The 24,932-nt window shown below is 34.0% G+C and overlaps 1 protein-coding gene across 1 annotated transcript in view; it reads left to right on the top strand.

Annotated features, from left to right (window-relative positions):
- Positions 1-24,932, top strand: part of LOC149783515 (uncharacterized) — an 89,025-nt gene that overhangs the window by 26,035 nt on the left and 38,058 nt on the right. The window contains exons 5-11 of the mRNA XM_089932859.1: positions 1,024-1,248; positions 4,529-4,753; positions 7,953-8,177; positions 11,452-11,676; positions 14,845-15,069; positions 18,365-18,589; positions 21,764-21,988. Of these exons, the coding sequence (XP_089788985.1) occupies positions 1,024-1,248; positions 4,529-4,753; positions 7,953-8,177; positions 11,452-11,676; positions 14,845-15,069; positions 18,365-18,589; positions 21,764-21,988 (1,575 nt within the window). The remainder of the gene's footprint in view (positions 1-1,023; positions 1,249-4,528; positions 4,754-7,952; positions 8,178-11,451; positions 11,677-14,844; positions 15,070-18,364; positions 18,590-21,763; positions 21,989-24,932) is intronic.

Raw genomic sequence — 24,932 nt, 5'->3', positions numbered from 1 at the left:
AGGAAAGAAGAAAATTCCTAATTAAATTTCATTTGAAACACAAATGAATGGAAATTCTTTTTGAGAATTGAACAAAGAGGTATTTATTAAAGAAAACAAACTTGTACTCGTGTTCCTTTTGTACGTGCGTTGCTTGGTTACAGCTGATTTCAATAAATCACACTCTTCAAACTTCGAGGTACCGGAAATACCACATTATTCTTGATCATAATTATCCCTTTGTTAACTACTTAATGGTATTTGTTCTAAAGACACAAATAAAGTGTTTTAGTCAATAATATCAGTGTCTTTCACAAATACAATGACACGTATTCATCACTTTCGTAATCTTACAGCTCTGGACTCATACGCAATGAATGTGAGATGCATGTATGTTGCAAATTAAGATTTCTTGTGAATTAGCCATTTTCTTCCCTTTACAAACTTACAGATCCCCTGAAAACATCAATATGTGTTTTCATTATGTGGCTCTGCTGGAACAAACGACAGTTTCTGGAAAGTTCAGAGTCACAAGATATTGGAATCAAACATGTAAGTTCCTATTCAATGAATGGTTGTAATGCTAAACCTCCACACAGACAAACATACAGGCAGTGGAATCAACTTTAGCAACGTGTTTGGTTTCGTTCCAGTTAGGTTCTTGATGGAAACTGATGCTAAAGTTATTTTTCTATATAAACAATATTAATAATATTTAAGAACAAAGACGTTTCGAATGACTCATTCGTGCGTACAGTTTTCAATGATGTTTGGTACGTTCTTAATGTAGGAAATCACGATTATCGGTAATAATCATTTTATTTACACAGTGTTCTGCTTATTCTTATTACCTGGAATGAAAGATTCTAAACTATAGGAAATCTTTCAAATTCAAATATACTCCTGGCTTGCGTTAATGTAGTATATACCCAATAGTTAAAATTTCTATCGATATTAAAATAGCTTTCATTCATCACCTGTAAGCTATTTAAACTGTTTGCAGTAATTATTCTTCTTCTACTTATTATTGTTACTATTTTCCAGACTCAGATGTTATAGACTATTGGGTGGTGAGTACAGACTATGATAACTATGCCTTCATATACGGCTGTGAGAAGACAAATAATCAGGGACAGTGTACATACCAGAATTCCTGGGTGTGGAGTAGAACCCCTACCCTCTCTGAGAGCTATTCGGCACTGGTCAATAATTCAATGCAGGCCGTCTGTGTTAGCTATTCCAGATACCTTAAAACCCAACAAAGTAATGGTAAGTACATGTACATTGATTATTTGTATTTCTTTTACAAGAATCCAATCTTATTATCATATTCTTAATGTAACCTTATGTCTGTCGTATGTTTTAAAGGCTCCATGTAATGCTAATTATCAAAAGTCATAGCTGGGATAAATGGTAACATTTGTTTATTGCTGCCTATCCATAATTCATCCGTACCATTTGACTCTATCTGGATCACTATAGGGCAATGCGTTCTGAAGAACAATGGGCTTTGATTGAATAGTTTCTCTGCCCATTAGTTAATAAGATTGTCTTATTCATGTTCCGTGAGCTGTTTTAGACATTTTCTAAAAGCTTGCTTTGTATGTATAGTATACAATATAATGGACATACTTGAACTTAAATTTCGCATGGATTAGGGTTGGGGCAGGAATAGACACACTTATTGGTATTGGAAATATGATGTTAAGACATATCAGTACTAGCAGGAGAAATAATAGTACCTCTGGTTGAATCAAAATCATATTATCTACTTGCGAACAAAAGGAGGTTACATTACTGAAAATTTGAGATATAATGAAAAATTCAATTATGGGACACATTCCTGTACTGAGTCTTCCGAACCACATTAAATGTGATTTTATTTGCACACTCATCTCAATCACTTTATATATTCCTTTCAGAGTGTACAGTGGGTAAGTAGTCTTCATGACCTTTCCATTCTTATAATTGTGAATCGTTAGATTCTTGAAATGAGGAGGCATTGTACATTTTATTACCATTACTCTCCGAGTAATCATATATCCTCCTACCGCTTTCATGTTTTGTGACTGTCCAATCGCATGAGATTCATACAAAGTCAATATTGTTTTAGTCACATTATAGGTAACCTAACATCGTAGCAGTATTAAAGAGATGCTAACAAACAGATCTTTAAATAAGTCATACTGATTTGATTTTAGTTTGCTCTGTGTTTTTCTCCTATATTCATATTCAACCTTCTGTTTTGCCTTTACACTGATAGTGAAACTTTGTGGATTTGAATACTAATTATAGTGGAGAAGGAATCGACGATTTTAATCTATCAGTTTCAAGTTTGATATACAATTTCCATGTTTCTTTGACACGTTCTTTCTTCTTTTCAACTGATCACGTAATGCAATACATATAAATCCTTTCCAGATTGCTTTGTTCAGTCATTCCAAGTCCAGCCAAATTTCAACGTCAATAAGGTGGGTAAATGTGTTGAAGAGAAACGTTAGATATAAATATGATCCCATCCTTATTATTATTATTATTATTATTATTATTATTATTTTTATTATTTTTATTGTTTTATTATGAAAGATGTAAAACTGCTTTACTTACGTATTTTTGATGGTATTAATGACGGTGCAAAAGGCGGTCCTGACGGGGGAAGGAATGCTCTTTCCTGCCACATGGTAAGGGACTACGAAAAAGACTATATTCTACCGCTAATACTGTCAATGCTAACAATACAAATTGATCCATGGACCTCAGAAGCATAAAGCGATTATTTACTGCGTTCTTTATAAGATAAGAAATACAATTCTACGACTGTCTGAAAAACAATATTCGTTTATTTTAAAATCTGTATTTTGCATATCAGTGTTTTTATTGTGACTTTGTGTCCTTCCGCCTCCATAATGTCAAATATATAGAAACGTAGTTCCCAATATAGCCTCAATGGCGGGAATTAAGTCCATTGTTTCTCTCTCTAAGTGATGAGAGAGACCAAGCATGTTCTCACTGGAAACTTGTGTGAAGGTAAATTGTTATTAGTCTTATTTATTGTATTCTTTTTTAATTGCAGTTCGTTGGGAAGTGGTATGAACAAAAGTGGCTAGCGGAGAGTTATATACCTCCAGACGAATTGTTTCAGGATTATACTCACTACTATGTTCTCAACCCAAACAGCTCGATCACTGTATTTGCCAGCGGAAGGTATCAACTATCCTTTAAACTTGTCGTTTATCGATACATGTATATGTCTTTTTACTCTTGCTTCCATATATACCAGGAACGGTATTCTTTCGCAAACCTTTGACTAGGCACAATAAAATAGTTTCAGACGCAATGTGTAAAATCTGTCCTGAAAAATCAAGCACATGTTGGCAGCGTGCATCATCATTACTCTTGTATGAGTAGTTACAAAATGGATACATTATTTATAAATTTCATCCATCATCAGCTTTTACAAACGAAAAAGTCAGACGAAAGAAGGAAATTCCTTATTAACTTTCAATTGAAACACAATTGAATTAATATTCTTTTGGAGAATTGAACAAAGAAGTATTTATTAAAGAAAACAAAATTATTCTTATGTTCCTTGTGTAATTGCGCAGCTTGATTACATCTCTTTTCAATAAATCAAACTCTTCAAACTTCCAGGTACCGGAAAAACAACAATCATATTTTAACTTTACAAAATAAGAAAACACAACTGAGCCCTGAATGTGTTAGACATTATTCTTGATCATAATTATCCCTTTGTTAACTACTTAATGGTATTTGTTCTAAAGACACAAGTAAAGTGTTTTAGTCAATAATATCACTGTCTTTCACAAATACAATGACACGTATTCATCACTTTCGTAATCTTACAGCTCTTGACTCATACGCAATGAATGTGAGATGCATGTATGTTGCAAATTAAGATTTCTTGTGAATTATCTATTTTCGTCCCTTTACAATCTTGCAGATCCCCGGAAAACATCAATATGTGTTTTCATTATGTGGCTCTGCTGGAACAAACGACAATTCCTGGAAAGTTAAGATACACAAGATATTGGAACCAATCATGTAAGTTCCTATTCAATGAATGGTTGTAATGCTAACCCTCCACACAGACAAATATGAAGGCAGTGGAATCAACTTTAGGAGCGTGTATGGTTTCGTTCCAGTTTGGTTCTTGATGGAAACTGATTCTAAAGTTATTGTTCTATATAAACAATATTAATAATAGTTTAGAACAAAGGAGTGGCGAATGACTCATTCGTACCTACAGTCTTCACTGACGATTGGTACGTTCATAATGAAGGAAATCGCGATTATCGCTAATAATCATTTTTTACACAGTGTTTTGCTTATTCTTATTACCTGCAATGAAAGATTCTAATCCATATGAAATCTTAAATTCAAATATACTCCTGGCTTGCGTTAATGTAGCATATACCCAATAGTGAAAATTTCTATCGATTTAAAATAGTTCTCACTCATCAACTGTAAGCTATTTAAACTGTTTGCAGTAATTTTTCTTCTTCTACTTATTACTGTTACTATTTTCCAGACTCAGATGTTATAGACTATTGGGTGGTGAGTACCGACTATGATAACTATGCCTTCATATACGGCTGTAAGAAGAGAAATAATCAGGGACAGTGTACATACCAGAATTCCTGGGTGTTTAGTAGAACCCCTACACTCCCTGAGAGCTATTGGGCACTGGTCAATAATTCAATGCAGGCCGTCTGTGTCAGCTATTCCAGATACCTTGAAACCCAACAAAGTAATGGTAAGTACATGTACATTGATTATTTGTATTTCTTTTACAAGACTCCAATCTTATTATCACATTCTTAATGTAACCTTATCTCTGTCGTATGCTTTAAAGGTTCCTTGAAATGCTAATTATCAAAAGTCAGAGCTGGGATAAATGGTAACATTTATTTATTGCTGCTTATACATAATTAATCCGTACCATCTGATATATCTTCACGAAACATTGACTCTATCTGGATCACTATAGGGCAATGCGTTCTGAAGAACAATGGGTTTTGATTGAATAGTTCCTCTGCCCATTGGTTAATACGTTTGTCTTATTCATGTTCCGTGAGCTGTTTAAGACATTTTCTAAAAGCTTGCTTTGTATGTATACAATAGAATGGCCATGCCTGGACTTAAATTTCGCGTGGACTGGGGTTGCGGCAGGAATAGACACACTTATTGGTATTGGAAATATGATGTTAAGACATATCAGTACTAGCAGGAGAAATAATAGTACCTCTGGTTGTAGCAACATCATATTATCTACCTGGAAAGAGAAGGACGTTACATTACTGAAAATTTGGGATATAATGAAAAATTCAATTATGGGACACATTGCTGTATTCAGTCTTCCTAACCACATTAAATGTGATTTTATATGCAAACTCCTCTCAATCACTTTATATACTCGTTTCAGAGTGTACAGTGGGTAAGTAGTCTTCATGACCTTTCCATTCTTATAATTGTGAATCATTAAATTCTTGAAATGAGGAGGCATTGTACGTTTTATTACCATTCCTCTCCGAGTAATCATATATCCTCCTACCGCTTTCATGTTTTGTGGCTGTCCAATCGCATGAGATTGATACAAAGTCAGTATTGTTTTATTCACATTATAGGTAACCTAACATCGTAGCAGTATTAAAGAGATGCTGACAAACAGATCTTTAAATAAGTCATATTGATTTGATTTTAGTTTACTCTGTGTTTTTCTCCTATATTCATATTCAACGTTCTCTTTTGCCTTTATGCTGATAGTGTAACTTTTTGGATTTGAATACCAATTATAGTGAAGTAGGAATCGAAGATTTTAAGCTATCAGTTTCAAGTTTGAAATACAATTTCCATGTTGCTTTGACCCTGTCTTTGTTCTTTTCAATTTATCACGAAATGCAATACATATAAATCCTTTCCAGATTGCTTTGTTCAGTCATTCCAGATCCAGCCAAATTTCAACGTCAATAAGGTGGGTATATGTGTTGAAGAGAAACGTTAGATATAAATATGATCCCATCCTTATTATTATTATTATGAAAGAGGTTAAACTGCTTTACTTACGTACTTTTGACGGTATTTATGACGGTGCAAAAGGCGGTCCTGACGGGGGAAGGAATGCTCTTTCCTGCCACATGGTAAGAGACTACGAAAAAGACTATATTCTACCGCTAACACTGTCAATGCTAACAATACAAATTGATCCATGGACCTCAGAAGCATAAAGCGATTACTTACTGCGTTCTTTACAAGATAAGCAATACAATTCTACGACTGTCTGAGAAACAATATTCGTTTATTTTAAAATCTGTATTTTGCATATCAGTGTTTTTATTGTGACTTTGTGTCCTTCCGCCTCCATAATGTCAAATATATAGAAACGTAGTTCCCAATATAGTCTCAATGGCGGGAATTAAGTCCATGGTTTCTATCTCGAAGTGATGAAAGAGACATTGCATGTTCTCATTGGAAACTTGTGTGAAGGTAAATGGTTATTAGTCTCATTTATTGTATTCTTTCCTAATTGCAGTTCGTTGGGAAGTGGTATGAACAGAAGTGGTTTGCGCAGAGTTATATACCTCCAGACCAACTGGTTCAGGATTATACTCACTACTATGTTCTCAACCCAAACAGCTCGATCACTGTATTTGCCAGCGGAAGGTATCAACTATCCTTTAAATTTGTCATTTATCGATACATGTATTTGTTTTATTACTCTTGCTTCCATTTATGCCACGAAAGGTAGTCTTTCGCAAACTTTTGACTGGGCACAATAAAATAGTTTCAGACGCAATCTGTAAAATCTTTCCTCAGTAATCAGGTACATGTTGGCAGCGTGCATCATCATTATTCTTGTATGAGTAGTTATTAAATGGATACATTATTTATAAATTTCATCCATCATCAGCTTTTACAAACGAAAAAGTCGGAGGAAAGAAGAAAATTCCTAATTAAATTTCATTTGAAACACAAATGAATGGAAATTCTTTTTGAGAATTGAACAAAGAGGTATTTATTAAAGAAAACAAACTTGTACTCGTGTTCCTTTTGTACGTGCGTTGCTTGGTTACAGCTGATTTCAATAAATCACACTCTTCAAACTTCGAGGTACCGGAAATACCACATTATTCTTGATCATAATTATCCCTTTGTTAACTACTTAATGGTATTTGTTCTAAAGACACAAATAAAGTGTTTTAGTCAATAATATCAGTGTCTTTCACAAATACAATGACACGTATTCATCACTTTCGTAATCTTACAGCTCTGGACTCATACGCAATGAATGTGAGATGCATGTATGTTGCAAATTAAGATTTCTTGTGAATTAGCCATTTTCTTCCCTTTACAAACTTACAGATCCCCTGAAAACATCAATATGTGTTTTCATTATGTGGCTCTGCTGGAACAAACGACAGTTTCTGGAAAGTTCAGAGTCACAAGATATTGGAATCAAACATGTAAGTTCCTATTCAATGAATGGTTGTAATGCTAAACCTCCACACAGACAAACATACAGGCAGTGGAATCAACTTTAGCAACGTGTTTGGTTTCGTTCCAGTTAGGTTCTTGATGGAAACTGATGCTAAAGTTATTTTTCTATATAAACAATATTAATAATATTTAAGAACAAAGACGTTTCGAATGACTCATTCGTGCGTACAGTTTTCAATGATGTTTGGTACGTTCTTAATGTAGGAAATCACGATTATCGGTAATAATCATTTTATTTACACAGTGTTCTGCTTATTCTTATTACCTGGAATGAAAGATTCTAAACTATAGGAAATCTTTCAAATTCAAATATACTCCTGGCTTGCGTTAATGTAGTATATACCCAATAGTTAAAATTTCTATCGATATTAAAATAGCTTTCATTCATCACCTGTAAGCTATTTAAACTGTTTGCAGTAATTATTCTTCTTCTACTTATTATTGTTACTATTTTCCAGACTCAGATGTTATAGACTATTGGGTGGTGAGTACAGACTATGATAACTATGCCTTCATATACGGCTGTGAGAAGACAAATAATCAGGGACAGTGTACATACCAGAATTCCTGGGTGTGGAGTAGAACCCCTACCCTCTCTGAGAGCTATTCGGCACTGGTCAATAATTCAATGCAGGCCGTCTGTGTTAGCTATTCCAGATACCTTAAAACCCAACAAAGTAATGGTAAGTACATGTACATTGATTATTTGTATTTCTTTTACAAGAATCCAATCTTATTATCATATTCTTAATGTAACCTTATGTCTGTCGTATGTTTTAAAGGCTCCATGTAATGCTAATTATCAAAAGTCATAGCTGGGATAAATGGTAACATTTGTTTATTGCTGCCTATACATAATTCATCCGTACCATTTGACTCTATCTGGATCACTATAGGGCAATGCGTTCTGAAGAACAATGGGCTTTGATTGAATAGTTTCTCTGCCCATTAGTTAATAAGATTGTCTTATTCATGTTCCGTGAGCTGTTTTAGACATTTTCTAAAAGCTTGCTTTGTATGTATAGTATACAATATAATGGACATACTTGAACTTAAATTTCGCATGGATTAGGGTTGGGGCAGGAATAGACACACTTATTGGTATTGGAAATATGATGTTAAGACATATCAGTACTAGCAGGAGAAATAATAGTACCTCTGGTTGAATCAAAATCATATTATCTACTTGCGAACAAAAGGAGGTTACATTACTGAAAATTTGAGATATAATGAAAAATTCAATTATGGGACACATTCCTGTACTGAGTCTTCCGAACCACATTAAATGTGATTTTATTTGCACACTCATCTCAATCACTTTATATATTCCTTTCAGAGTGTACAGTGGGTAAGTAGTCTTCATGACCTTTCCATTCTTATAATTGTGAATCGTTAGATTCTTGAAATGAGGAGGCATTGTACATTTTATTACCATTACTCTCCGAGTAATCATATATCCTCCTACCGCTTTCATGTTTTGTGACTGTCCAATCGCATGAGATTCATACAAAGTCAATATTGTTTTAGTCACATTATAGGTAACCTAACATCGTAGCAGTATTAAAGAGATGCTAACAAACAGATCTTTAAATAAGTCATACTGATTTGATTTTAGTTTGCTCTGTGTTTTTCTCCTATATTCATATTCAACCTTCTGTTTTGCCTTTACACTGATAGTGAAACTTTGTGGATTTGAATACTAATTATAGTGGAGAAGGAATCGACGATTTTAATCTATCAGTTTCAAGTTTGATATACAATTTCCATGTTTCTTTGACACGTTCTTTCTTCTTTTCAACTGATCACGTAATGCAATACATATAAATCCTTTCCAGATTGCTTTGTTCAGTCATTCCAAGTCCAGCCAAATTTCAACGTCAATAAGGTGGGTAAATGTGTTGAAGAGAAACGTTAGATATAAATATGATCCCATCCTTATTATTATTATTATTATTATTATTATTTATATTATTTTTATTGTTTTATTATGAAAGATGTAAAACTGCTTTACTTACGTATTTTTGATGGTATTAATGACGGTGCAAAAGGCGGTCCTGACGGGGGAAGGAATGCTCTTTCCTGCCACATGGTAAGGGACTACGAAAAAGACTATATTCTACCGCTAATACTGTCAATGCTAACAATACAAATTGATCCATGGACCTCAGAAGCATAAAGCGATTATTTACTGCGTTCTTTATAAGATAAGAAATACAATTCTACGACTGTCTGAAAAACAATATTCGTTTATTTTAAAATCTGTATTTTGCATATCAGTGTTTTTATTGTGACTTTGTGTCCTTCCGCCTCCATAATGTCAAATATATAGAAACGTAGTTCCCAATATAGCCTCAATGGCGGGAATTAAGTCCATTGTTTCTCTCTCTAAGTGATGAGAGAGACCAAGCATGTTCTCACTGGAAACTTGTGTGAAGGTAAATTGTTATTAGTCTTATTTATTGTATTCTTTTTTAATTGCAGTTCGTTGGGAAGTGGTATGAACAAAAGTGGCTAGCGGAGAGTTATATACCTCCAGACGAATTGTTTCAGGATTATACTCACTACTATGTTCTCAACCCAAACAGCTCGATCACTGTATTTGCCAGCGGAAGGTATCAACTATCCTTTAAACTTGTCGTTTATCGATACATGTATATGTCTTTTTACTCTTGCTTCCATATATACCAGGAACGGTATTCTTTCGCAAACCTTTGACTAGGCACAATAAAATAGTTTCAGACGCAATGTGTAAAATCTGTCCTGAAAAATCAAGCACATGTTGGCAGCGTGCATCATCATTACTCTTGTATGAGTAGTTACAAAATGGATACATTATTTATAAATTTCATCCATCATCAGCTTTTACAAACGAAAAAGTCAGACGAAAGAAGGAAATTCCTTATTAACTTTCAATTGAAACACAATTGAATTAATATTCTTTTGGAGAATTGAACAAAGAAGTATTTATTAAAGAAAACAAAATTATTCTTATGTTCCTTGTGTAATTGCGCAGCTTGATTACATCTCTTTTCAATAAATCAAACTCTTCAAACTTCCAGGTACCGGAAAAACAACAATCATATTTTAACTTTACAAAATAAGAAAACACAACTGAGCCCTGAATGTGTTAGACATTATTCTTGATCATAATTATCCCTTTGTTAACTACTTAATGGTATTTGTTCTAAAGACACAAGTAAAGTGTTTTAGTCAATAATATCACTGTCTTTCACAAATACAATGACACGTATTCATCACTTTCGTAATCTTACAGCTCTTGACTCATACGCAATGAATGTGAGATGCATGTATGTTGCAAATTAAGATTTCTTGTGAATTATCTATTTTCGTCCCTTTACAATCTTGCAGATCCCCGGAAAACATCAGTATGTGTTTTCATTATGTGGCTCTGCTGGAACAAACGACAATTCCTGGAAAGTTAAGATACACAAGATATTGGAACCAATCATGTAAGTTCCTATTCAATGAATGGTTGTAATGCTAACCCTCCACACAGACAAATATGAAGGCAGTGAAATCAACTTTAGGAGCGTGTATGGTTTCGTTCCAGTTTGGTTCTTGAAGGAAACTGATTCTAAAGTTATTGTTCTATATAAACAATATTAATAATAGTTTAGAACAAAGGAGTGGCGAATGACTCATTCGTACCTACAGTCTTCACTGACGATTGGTACGTTCATAATGAAGGAAATCGCGATTATCGCTAATAATCATTTTTTACACAGTGTTTTGCTTATTCTTATTACCTGCAATGAAAGATTCTAATCCATATGAAATCTTAAATTCAAATATACTCCTGGCTTGCGTTAATGTAGCATATACCCAATAGTGAAAATTTCTATCGATTTAAAATAGTTCTCACTCATCAACTGTAAGCTATTTAAACTGTTTGCAGTAATTTTTCTTCTTCTACTTATTACTGTTACTATTTTCCAGACTCAGATGTTATAGACTATTGGGTGGTGAGTACCGACTATGATAACTATGCCTTCATATACGGCTGTGAGAAGAGAAATAATCAGGGACAGTGTACATACCAGAATTCCTGGGTGTTTAGTAGAACCCCTACACTCCCTGAGAGCTATTGGGCACTGGTCAATAATTCAATGCAGGCCGTCTGTGTCAGCTATTCCAGATACCTTGAAACCCAACAAAGTAATGGTAAGTACATGTACATTGATTATTTGTATTTCTTTTACAAGACTCCAATCTTATTATCACATTCTTAATGTAACCTTATCTCTGTCGTATGCTTTAAAGGTTCCTTGAAATGCTAATTATCAAAAGTCAGAGCTGGGATAAATGGTAACATTTATTTATTGCTGCTTATACATAATTAATCCGTACCATCTGATATATCTTCACGAAACATTGACTCTATCTGGATCACTATAGGGCAATGCGTTCTGAAGAACAATGGGTTTTGATTGAATAGTTCCTCTGCCCATTGGTTAATACGTTTGTCTTATTCATGTTCCGTGAGCTGTTTAAGACATTTTCTAAAAGCTTGCTTTGTATGTATACAATAGAATGGCCATGCCTGGACTTAAATTTCGCGTGGACTGGGGTTGCGGCAGGAATAGACACACTTATTGGTATTGGAAATATGATGTTAAGACATATCAGTACTAGCAGGAGAAATAATAGTACCTCTGGTTGTAGCAACATCATATTATCTACCTGGAAAGAGAAGGACGTTACATTACTGAAAATTTGGGATATAATGAAAAATTCAATTATGGGACACATTGCTGTATTCAGTCTTCCTAACCACATTAAATGTGATTTTATTTGCAAACTCCTCTCAATCACTTTATATACTCGTTTCAGAGTGTACAGTGGGTAAGTAGTCTTCATGACCTTTCCATTCTTATAATTGTGAATCATTAAATTCTTGAAATGAGGAGGCATTGTACGTTTTATTACCATTCCTCTCCGAGTAATCATATATCCTCCTACCGCTTTCATGTTTTGTGGCTGTCCAATCGCATGAGATTGATACAAAGTCAGTATTGTTTTATTCACATTATAGGTAACCTAACATCGTAGCAGTATTAAAGAGATGCTGACAAACAGATCTTTAAATAAGTCATATTGATTTGATTTTAGTTTACTCTGTGTTTTTCTCCTATATTCATATTCAACGTTCTCTTTTGCCTTTATGCTGATAGTGTAACTTTTTGGATTTGAATACCAATTATAGTGAAGTAGGAATCGAAGATTTTAAGCTATCAGTTTCAAGTTTGAAATACAATTTCCATGTTGCTTTGACCCTGTCTTTGTTCTTTTCAATTTATCACGAAATGCAATACATATAAATCCTTTCCAGATTGCTTTGTTCAGTCATTCCAGGTCCAGCCAAATTTCAACGTCAATAAGGTGGGTATATGTGTTGAAGAGAAACGTTAGATATAAATATGATCCCATCCTTATTATTATTATTATGAAAGAGGTTAAACTGCTTTACTTACGTACTTTTGACGGTATTTATGACGGTGCAAAAGGCGGTCCTGACGGGGGAAGGAATGCTCTTTCCTGCCACATGGTAAGAGACTACGAAAAAGACTATATTCTACCGCTAACACTGTCAATGCTAACAATACAAATTGATCCATGGACCTCAGAAGCATAAAGCGATTACTTACTGCGTTCTTTACAAGATAAGCAATACAATTCTACGACTGTCTGAGAAACAATATTCGTTTATTTTAAAATCTGTATTTTGCATATCAGTGTTTTTATTGTGACTTTGTGTCCTTCCGCCTCCATAATGTCAAATATATAGAAACGTAGTTCCCAATATAGTCTCAATGGCGGGAATTAAGTCCATGGTTTCTATCTCGAAGTGATGAAAGAGACATTGCATGTTCTCATTGGAAACTTGTGTGAAGGTAAATTGTTATTAGTCTCATTTATTGTATTCTTTCCTAATTGCAGTTCGTTGGGAAGTGGTATGAACAAAAGTGGTTTGCGCAGAGTTATATACCTCCAGACCAACTGGTTCAGGATTATACTCACTACTATGTTCTCAACCCAAACAGCTCGATCACTGTATTTGCCAGCGGAAGGTATCAACTATCCTTTAAATTTGTCATTTATCGATACATGTATTTGTTTTATTACTCTTGCTTCCATTTATGCCACGAACGGTAGTCTTTCGCAAACTTTTGACTGGGCACAATAAAATAGTTTCAGACGCAATCTGTAAAATCTTTCCTCAGTAATCAGGTACATGTTGGCAGCGTGCATCATCATTATTCTTGTATGAGCAGTTATTAAATGGATGCATTATTTATAAATTTCATCCATCATCAGCTTTTACAAACGAAAAAGTCAAAGGAAAGAAGAAAATTCCTAATTAAATTTCTTTTTGAGAATTGAACAAAGAGGTATTTATTAAAGAAAACAAACATGTACTCGTGTTCCTTGTGTACGTGCGTTGCTTGGTTATATCTGATTTCAATTAATCACACTCTTCAAACTTCGAGGTACCGGAAATACCACATTTTTTTTATCATAATTATCCCTTGTTTAACTACTTAATGGTATTTGTTCTAAAGACACAAGTAAACTGTTTTAGTCAATAATATCAGTGTCTTTCACAAATACAATGACACGTATTCATCACTTTCGTAATCTTACAGCTCTTGACTCATACGCAATGAATGTGAGATGCATGTATGTTGCAAATTAAGATTTCTTGTGAATTAGCCATTTTCTTCCCTTTACAAACTTACAGATCCCCTGAAAACATCAGTATGTGTTTTCATTATGTGGCTCTGCTGGAACAAACGACAGTTTCTGGAAAGTTCAGAGGCACAAGATATTGGAATCAAACATGTAAGTTCCTATTCAATGAATGGTTGTAATGCTAACCCTCCACACAGACAAACATACAGGCAGTGGAATCAACTTTAGCAACGTGTTTGGTTTCGTTCCAGTTAGGTTCTTGATGGAAACTGATGCTAAAGTTATTTTTCTATAAAAACAATATTAATAATATTTAAGAACAAAGACGTTTCGAATGACTCATTCGTGCGTACAGTTTTCACTGACGTTTGGTACATTCATAATGTAGGAAATCACGATTATCGCTAATAGTCATTTTTTTAACACAGTGTTTTGCTTATTCTTATTACCTGGAATGAAAGATTCTAAACTATATGAAACCTTAAATTCAAATATACTCCTGGCTTGCGTTAATGTAGTATTTTGCCAATGGTTAAAATTTCTATCGATTTAAAATAGCTTTCATTCATCACCTGTAAGCTATTTAAACTGTTTGCAGTAATTATTCTTCTTCCAATTATTATTGTTACTATTTTCCAGACTCAGATGTTATTGACTATTGGGTGGTGAGTACAGACTATGATAACTATGCCTTCATATACGGCTGTGAGAAGACAAATAATCAGGGACAGTGTACATACCAGAATTCCTGGGTGTGGAGTAGAACCCCTACCCTCTCTGAGAGCTATTCGGCACTGGTCAATAATTCAATGCAGGCCGTCTGTGTTAGCTATTCCAGATACCTTAAAACCCAACAAAGTAATGGTAAGTACATGTACATTGATTATTTGTATTTCTTTTACAAGAATCCAATCTTATTATCATATTCTTAATGTAACCTTATGTCTGTCGTATGTTTTAAAGGCTCCATGTAATGCTAATTATCAAAAGTCATAGCTGGGATAAATGGTAACATTTGTTTATTGCTGCCTATACATAATTCATCCGTACCATTTGACTCTATCTGGATCACTATAGGGCAATGCGTTCTGAAGAACAATGGGCTTTGATTGAATAGTTTCTCTGCCCATTAGTTAATAAGATTGTCTTATTCATGTTCCGTGAGCTGTTTTAGACATTTTCTAAAAGCTTGCTTTGTATGTATAGTATACAATATAATGGACATACTTGAACTTAAATTTCGCATGGATTAGGGTTGGGGCAGGAATAGACACACTTATTGGTATTGGAAATATGATGTTAAGACATATCAGTACTAGCAGGAGAAATAATAGTACCTCTGGTTGAATCAAAATCATATTATCTACTTGCGAACAAAAGGAGGTTACATTACTGAAAATTTGAGATATAATGAAAAATTCAATTATGGGACACATTCCTGTACTGAGTCTTCCGAACCACATTAAATGTGATTTTATTTGCACACTCATCTCAATCACTTTATATATTCCTTTCAGAGTGTACAGTGGGTAAGTAGTCTTCATGACCTTTCCATTCTTATAATTGTGAATCGTTAGATTCTTGAAATGAGGAGGCATTGTACATTTTATTACCATTACTCTCCGAGTAATCATATATCCTCCTACCGCTTTCATGTTTTGTGACTGTCCAATCGCATGAGATTCATACAAAGTCAATATTGTTTTAGTCACATTATAGGTAACCTAACATCGTAGCAGTATTAAAGAGATGCTAACAAACAGATCTTTAAATAAGTCATACTGATTTGATTTTAGTTTGCTCTGTGTTTTTCTCCTATATTCATATTCAACCTTCTGTTTTGCCTTTACACTGATAGTGAAACTTTGTGGATTTGAATACTAATTATAGTGGAGAAGGAATCGACGATTTTAATCTATCAGTTTCAAGCTTGATATACAATTTCCATGTTTCTTTGACACGTTCTTTCTTCTTTTCAACTGATCACGTAATGCAATACATATAAATCCTTTCCAGATTGCTTTGTTCAGTCATTCCAAGTCCAGCCAAATTTCAACGTCAATAAGGTGGGTATATGTGTTGAAGAGAAACGTTAGATATAAATATGATCCCATCCTTATTATTATTATTATTATTATTATCATTATTATTTTTTTTATTATTATTGATATTATTTTTATTTTTTTATTATGAAAGATGTAAAACTGCTTTGCTTACGTACTTTTGATGGTATTAATGACGGTGCAAAAGGCGGTCCTGACGGGGGAAGGAATGCTCTTTCCTGCCACATGGTAAGAGACTACGAAAAAGACTATGTTCTACCGCTAATACTGTCAATGCTAACAATACAAATTGATCCATGGACCTCAGAAGCATAAAGCGATTATTTACTGCGTTCTTTACAAGATAAGCAATACAATTCTATGACTGTCTGAAAAACAATATTCGTTTATTTTAAAATCTGTATTTTGCATATCAGTGTTTTTATTGTGACTTTGTGTCCTTCCGCCTCCATAATGTGAAATATATAGAAACGTAGTTCCCAATATATTCCCAATGGCGGGAATTAAGTCCATAGTTTCTCTCTCTAAGTGATGAGAGAGACCAAGCATGTTCTCACTGGAAACTTGTGTGAAGGTAAATTGTTATTAGTCTTATTTATTGTATTCTTTTCTAATTGCAGTTCGTTGGGAAGTGGTATGAACAAAAGTGGCTAGCGGAGAGTTATATACCTCCAGACGAATTGTTTCAGGATTATACTCACTACTATGTTCTCAACCCAAACAGCTCGATCACTGTATTTGCCAGCGGAAGGTATCAACTATCCTTTAAATTTGTCGTTTATCGATACATGTATATGTCTTTTTACTCTTGCTTCCATATATACCAGGAACGGTATTCTTTCGCAAACCTTTGACTAGGCACAATACAATAGTTTCAGATGCAATGTGTAAAATCTGTCCTGAAAAATCAAGCACATGTTGGCAGCGTGCATCATCATTATTCTTGTATGAGTAGTTACAAAATGGATACATTATTTATAAATTTCATCCATCATCAGCTTTTACAAACGAAAAAGTCAGACGAAAGAAGGAAATTCCTTATTAACTTTCAATTGAAACACAATTGAATTAATATTCTTTTGGAGAATTGAACAAAGAAGTATTTATTAAAGAAAACACAACTGTTCTCATGTTTCTTGTTTAATTGCGCTGCTTGATTACATCTGATTTCAATAAATCACACTCTTCCAACTTCCAGGTAACGGAAATACCACAATGGTGTTATAACTTTACAAAATAAGAAAACATGATTGAGCCCTGAATGTGTTAGACATTATTCTTGATCATAATTATCCCTTGGTTTAGTACTTAATGGTATTCATTCTAAAGACACAAGTAAAGTGTTTTAGTCAATAATATCACTGTCTTTCACAAATACAATGACACGTATTCATCACTTTCGTAATCTTACAGCTCTTGACTCATACGCAATGAATGTGAGATGCATGTATGTTGCAAATTAAGATTTTTTGTGAATTATCTATTTTCGTCCCTTTACAATCTTGCAGATCCCCGGAAAACATCAATATGTGTTTTCATTATGTGGCTCTGCTGGAACAAACGACAATTCCTGGAAAGTTAAGATACACAAGATATTGGAACCAATCATGTAAGTTCCTATTCAATGAATGGTTGTAATGCTAACCCTCCACACAGACAAATATGAAGGCAGTGAAATCAACTTTAGGAGCGTGTATGGTTTCGTTCCAGTTTGGTTCTTGAGGGAAACTGATTCTAAAGTTATTGCTCTATATAAACAATATTAATAATAGTTTAGAAGAAAGGAGTGGCGAATGACTCATTCGTACCTACAGTCTTCACTGACGATTGGTACGTTCATAATGAAGGAAATCGCGATTATCGCTAATAATCATTTTTTACACAGTGTTTTGCTTATTCTTATTACCTGCAATGAAAGATTCTAATCCATATGAAATCTTAAATTCAAATATACTTCTGGCTTGCGTTAATGTAGCATATACCCAATAGTGAAAATTTCTATCGATTTAAAATAGTTCTCACTCATCAACTGTAAGCTATTTAAACTGTTTGCAGTAATTTTTCTTCTTCTACTTATTACTGTTACTATTTTCCAGACTCAGATGTTATAGACTATTGGGTGGTGAGTACCGACTATGATAACTATGCCTTCATATACGGCTGTGAGAAGAGAAATAATCAGGGACAGTGTACATACCAGAATTCCTGGGTGTTTAGTAGAACCCCTACACTCCCTGAGAGCTATTGGGCACTGGTCAATAATTCAATGCAGGCCGTCTGTGTCAGCTATTCCAGATACCTTGAAACCCAACAAAGTAATGGTAAGTACATGTACATTGATTATTTGTATTTCTTTTACAAGACTCCAATCTTATTATCACATTCTTAATGTAACCTTATCTCTGTCGTATGCTTTAAAGGTTCCTTGAAATGCTAATTATCAAAAGTCAGAGCTGGGATAAATGGTAACATTTATTTATTGCTGCTTATACATAATTAATCCGTACCATCTGATATATCTTCACGAAACATTGACTCTATCTGGATCACTATAGGGCAATGCGTTCTGAAGAACAATGGGTTTTGATTGAATAGTTCCTCTGCCCATTGGTTAATACGTTTGTCTTATTCATGTTCCGTGAGCTGTTTAAGACATTTTCTAAAAGCTTGCTTTGTATGTATACAATAGAATGGCCATGCCTGGACTTAAATTTCGCGTGGACTGGGGTTGCGGCAGGAATAGACACACTTATTGGTATTGGAAATATGATGTTAAGACATATCAGTACTAGCAGAAGAAATAATAGTACCTCCTGTTGTAGCAACATCATATTATCTACCTGGAAAGAGAAGGACGTTACATTACTGAAAATTTGGGATATAATGAAAAATTCAATTATGGGACACATTGCTGTATTCAGTCTTCCTAACCACATTAAATGTGATTTTATTTGCAAACTCCTCTCAATCACTTTATATACTCGTTTCAGAGTGTACAGTGGGTAAGTAGTCTTCATGACCTTTCCATTCTTATAATTGTGAATCATTAAATTCTTGAAATGAGGAGGCATTGTACGTTTTATTACCATTCCTCTCCGAGTAATCATATATCCTCCTACCTCTTTCATGTTTTGTGGCTGTCCAATCGCATGAGATTGATACAAAGTCAATATTGTTTTATTCACATTATAGGTAACCTAACATCGTAGCAGTATTAAAGAGATGCTGACAAACAGATCTTTAAATAAGTCATATTGATTTGATTTTAGTTTACTCTGTGTTTTTCTCCTATATTCATATTCAACGTTCTCTTTTGCCTTTATGCTGATTGTGTAACTTTTTGGATTTGAATACCAATTATAGTGAAGTAGGAATCGAAGATTTTAAGCTATCAGTTTCAAGTTTGAAATACAATTTCCATGTTGCTTTGACCCTGTCTTTGTTCTTTTCAATTTATCACGAAATGCAATACATATAAATCCTTTCCAGATTGCTTTGTTCAGTCATTCCAGGTCCAGCCAAATTTCAACGTCAATAAGGTGGGTATATGTGTTGAAGAGAAACGTTAGATATAAATATGATCCCATCCTTATTATTATTATTATTATTATGAAAGAGGTTAAACTGCTTTACTTACGTACTTTTGACGGTATTTATGACGGTGAAAAAAGCGGTCCTGACGGGGGAGGGAATGCTCTTTCCTGCCACATGGTAAGAGACTACGAAAAAGACTATATTCTACCGCTAACACTGTCAATGCTAACAATACAAATTGATCCATGGACCTCAGAAGCATAAAGCGATTACTTACTGCGTTCTTTACAAGATAAGCAATACAATTCTACGACTGTCTGAGAAACAATATTCGTTTATTTTAAAATCTGTATTTTGCATATCAGTGTTTTTATTGTGACTTTGTGTCCTTCCGCCTCCATAATGTCAAATATATAGAAACGTAGTTCCCAATATAGTCTCAATGGCGGGAATTAAGTCCATGGTTTCTATCTCGAAGTGATGAAAGAGACATTGCATGTTCTCATTGGAAACTTGTGTGAAGGTAAATTGTTATTAGTCTCATTTATTGTATTCTTTCCTAATTGCAGTTCGTTGGGAAGTGGTATGAACAAAAGTGGTTTGCGCAGAGTTATATACCTCCAGACCAACTGGTTCAGGATTATACTCACTACTATGTTCTCAACCCAAACAGCTCGATCACTGTATTTGCCAGCGGAAGGTATCAACTATCCTTTAAATTTGTCATTTATCGATACATGTATTTGTTTTATTACTCTTGCTTCCATTTATGCCACGAACGGTAGTCTTTCGCAAACTTTTGACTGGGCACAATAAAATAGTTTCAGACGCAATCTGTAAAATCTTTCCTCAGTAATCAGGTACATGTTGGCAGCGTGCATCATCATTATTCTTGTATGAGCAGTTATTAAATGGATGCATTATTTATAAATTTCATCCATCATCAGCTTTTACAAACGAAAAAGTCAAAGGAAAGAAGAAAATTCCTAATTAAATTTCTTTTTGAGAATTGAACAAAGAGGTATTTATTAAAGAAAACAAACATGTACTCGTGTTCCTTGTGTACGTGCGTTGCTTGGTTATATCTGATTTCAATTAATCACACTCTTCAAACTTCGAGGTACCGGAAATACCACATTTTTTTTATCATAATTATCCCTTGTTTAACTACTTAATGGTATTTGTTCTAAAGACACAAGTAAACTGTTTTAGTCAATAATATCAGTGTCTTTCACAAATACAATGACACGTATTCATCACTTTCGTAATCTTACAGCTCTTGACTCATACGCAATGAATGTGAGATGCATGTATGTTGCAAATTAAGATTTCTTGTGAATTAGCCATTTTCTTCCCTTTACAAACTTACAGATCCCCTGAAAACATCAGTATGTGTTTTCATTATGTGGCTCTGCTGGAACAAACGACAGTTTCTGGAAAGTTCAGAGGCACAAGATATTGGAATCAAACATGTAAGTTCCTATTCAATGAATGGTTGTAATGCTAACCCTCCACACAGACAAACATACAGGCAGTGGAATCAACTTTAGCAACGTGTTTGGTTTCGTTCCAGTTAGGTTCTTGATGGAAACTGATGCTAAAGTTATTTTTCTATAAAAACAATATTAATAATATTTAAGAACAAAGACGTTTCGAATGACTCATTCGTGCGTACAGTTTTCACTGACGTTTGGTACATTCATAATGTAGGAAATCACGATTATCGCTAATAGTCATTTTTTTAACACAGTGTTTTGCTTATTCTTATTACCTGGAATGAAAGATTCTAAACTATATGAAACCTTAAATTCAAATATACTCCTGGCTTGCGTTAATGTAGTATTTTGCCAATGGTTAAAATTTCTATCGATTTAAAATAGCTTTCATTCATCACCTGTAAGCTATTTAAACTGTTTGCAGTAATTATTCTTCTTCCAATTATTATTGTTACTATTTTCCAGACTCAGATGTTATTGACTATTGGGTGGTGAGTACAGACTATGATAACTATGCCTTCATATACGGCTGTGAGAAGACAAATAATCAGGGACAGTGTACATACCAGAATTCCTGGGTGTGGAGTAGAACCCCTACCCTCTCTGAGAGCTATTCGGCACTGGTCAATAATTCAATGCAGGCCGTCTGTGTTAGCTATTCCAGATACCTTAAAACCCAACAAAGTAATGGTAAGTACATGTACATTGATTATTTGTATTTCTTTTACAAGAATCCAATCTTATTATCATATTCTTAATGTAACCTTATGTCTGTCGTATGTTTTAAAGGCTCCATGTAATGCTAATTATCAAAAGTCATAGCTGGGATAAATGGTAACATTTGTTTATTGCTGCCTATACATAATTCATCCGTACCATTTGACTCTATCTGGATCACTATAGGGCAATGCGTTCTGAAGAACAATGGGCTTTGATTGAATAGTTTCTCTGCCCATTAGTTAATAAGATTGTCTTATTCATGTTCCGTGAGCTGTTTTAGACATTTTCTAAAAGCTTGCTTTGTATGTATAGTATACAATATAATGGACATACTTGAACTTAAATTTCGCATGGATTAGGGTTGGGGCAGGAATAGACACACTTATTGGTATTGGAAATATGATGTTAAGACATATCAGTACTAGCAGGAGAAATAATAGTACCTCTGGTTGAATCAAAATCATATTATCTACTTGCGAACAAAAGGAGGTTACATTACTGAAAATTTGAGATATAATGAAAAATTCAATTATGGGACACATTCCTGTACTGAGTCTTCCGAACCACATTAAATGTGATTTTATTTGCACACTCATCTCAATCACTTTATATATTCCTTTCAGAGTGTACAGTGGGTAAGTAGTCTTCATGACCTTTCCATTCTTATAATTGTGAATCGTTAGATTCTTGAAATGAGGAGGCATTGTACATTTTATTACCATTACTCTCCGAGTAATCATATATCCTCCTACCGCTTTCATGTTTTGTGACTGTCCAATCGCATGAGATTCATACAAAGTCAATATTGTTTTAGTCACATTATAGGTAACCTAACATCGTAGCAGTATTAAAGAGATGCTAACAAACAGATCTTTAAATAAGTCATACTGATTTGATTTTAGTTTGCTCTGTGTTTTTCTCCTATATTCATATTCAACCTTCTGTTTTGCCTTTACACTGATAGTGAAACTTTGTGGATTTGAATACTAATTATAGTGGAGAAGGAATCGACGATTTTAATCTATCAGTTTCAAGCTTGATATACAATTTCCATGTTTCTTTGACACGTTCTTTCTTCTTTTCAACTGATCACGTAATGCAATACATATAAATCCTTTCCAGATTGCTTTGTTCAGTCATTCCAAGTCCAGCCAAATTTCAACGTCAATAAGGTGGGTATATGTGTTGAAGAGAAACGTTAGATATAAATATGATCCCATCCTTATTATTATTATTATTATTATTATCATTATTATTTTTTTTATTATTATTGATATTATTTTTATTTTTTTATTATGAAAGATGTAAAACTGCTTTGCTTACGTACTTTTGATGGTATTAATGACGGTGCAAAAGGCGGTCCTGACGGGGGAAGGAATGCTCTTTCCTGCCACATGGTAAGAGACTACGAAAAAGACTATGTTCTACCGCTAATACTGTCAATGCTAACAATACAAATTGATCCATGGACCTCAGAAGCATAAAGCGATTATTTACTGCGTTCTTTACAAGATAAGCAATACAATTCTATGACTGTCTGAAAAACAATATTCGTTTATTTTAAAATCTGTATTTTGCATATCAGTGTTTTTATTGTGACTTTGTGTCCTTCCGCCTCCATAATGTGAAATATATAGAAACGTAGTTCCCAATATATTCCCAATGGCGGGAATTAAGTCCATAGTTTCTCTCTCTAAGTGATGAGAGAGACCAAGCATGTTCTCACTGGAAACTTGTGTGAAGGTAAATTGTTATTAGTCTTATTTATTGTATTCTTTTCTAATTGCAGTTCGTTGGGAAGTGGTATGAACAAAAGTGGCTAGCGGAGAGTTATATACCTCCAGACGAATTGTTTCAGGATTATACTCACTACTATGTTCTCAACCCAAACAGCTCGATCACTGTATTTGCCAGCGGAAGGTATCAACTATCCTTTAAATTTGTCGTTTATCGATACATGTATATGTCTTTTTACTCTTGCTTCCATATATACCAGGAACGGTATTCTTTCGCAAACCTTTGACTAGGCACAATACAATAGTTTCAGATGCAATGTGTAAAATCTGTCCTGAAAAATCAAGCACATGTTGGCAGCGTGCATCATCATTATTCTTGTATGAGTAGTTACAAAATGGATACATTATTTATAAATTTCATCCATCATCAGCTTTTACAAACGAAAAAGTCAGACGAAAGAAGGAAATTCCTTATTAACTTTCAATTGAAACACAATTGAATTAATATTCTTTTGGAGAATTGAACAAAGAAGTATTTATTAAAGAAAACACAACTGTTCTCATGTTTCTTGTTTAATTGCGCTGCTTGATTACATCTGATTTCAATAAATCACACTCTTCCAACTTCCAGGTAACGGAAATACCACAATGGTGTTATAACTTTACAAAATAAGAAAACATGATTGAGCCCTGAATGTGTTAGACATTATTCTTGATCATAATTATCCCTTGGTTTAGTACTTAATGGTATTCATTCTAAAGACACAAGTAAAGTGTTTTAGTCAATAATATCACTGTCTTTCACAAATACAATGACACGTATTCATCACTTTCGTAATCTTACAGCTCTTGACTCATACGCAATGAATGTGAGATGCATGTATGTTGCAAATTAAGATTTTTTGTGAATTATCTATTTTCGTCCCTTTACAATCTTGCAGATCCCCGGAAAACATCAATATGTGTTTTCATTATGTGGCTCTGCTGGAACAAACGACAATTCCTGGAAAGTTAAGATACACAAGATATTGGAACCAATCATGTAAGTTCCTATTCAATGAATGGTTGTAATGCTAACCCTCCACACAGACAAATATGAAGGCAGTGAAATCAACTTTAGGAGCGTGTATGGTTTCGTTCCAGTTTGGTTCTTGAGGGAAACTGATTCTAAAGTTATT

This window comes from Sinohyriopsis cumingii, chromosome 14 (assembly GCF_028554795.1).
Source record: "Sinohyriopsis cumingii isolate HCF-2022 chromosome 14, ASM2855479v2, whole genome shotgun sequence".
NCBI lineage: Eukaryota > Metazoa > Mollusca > Bivalvia > Unionida > Unionidae > Sinohyriopsis > Sinohyriopsis cumingii.
The sequence above is the reverse complement of the archived record's forward strand: the minus strand, read 5'-3'. Positions and strand labels throughout refer to the sequence as shown.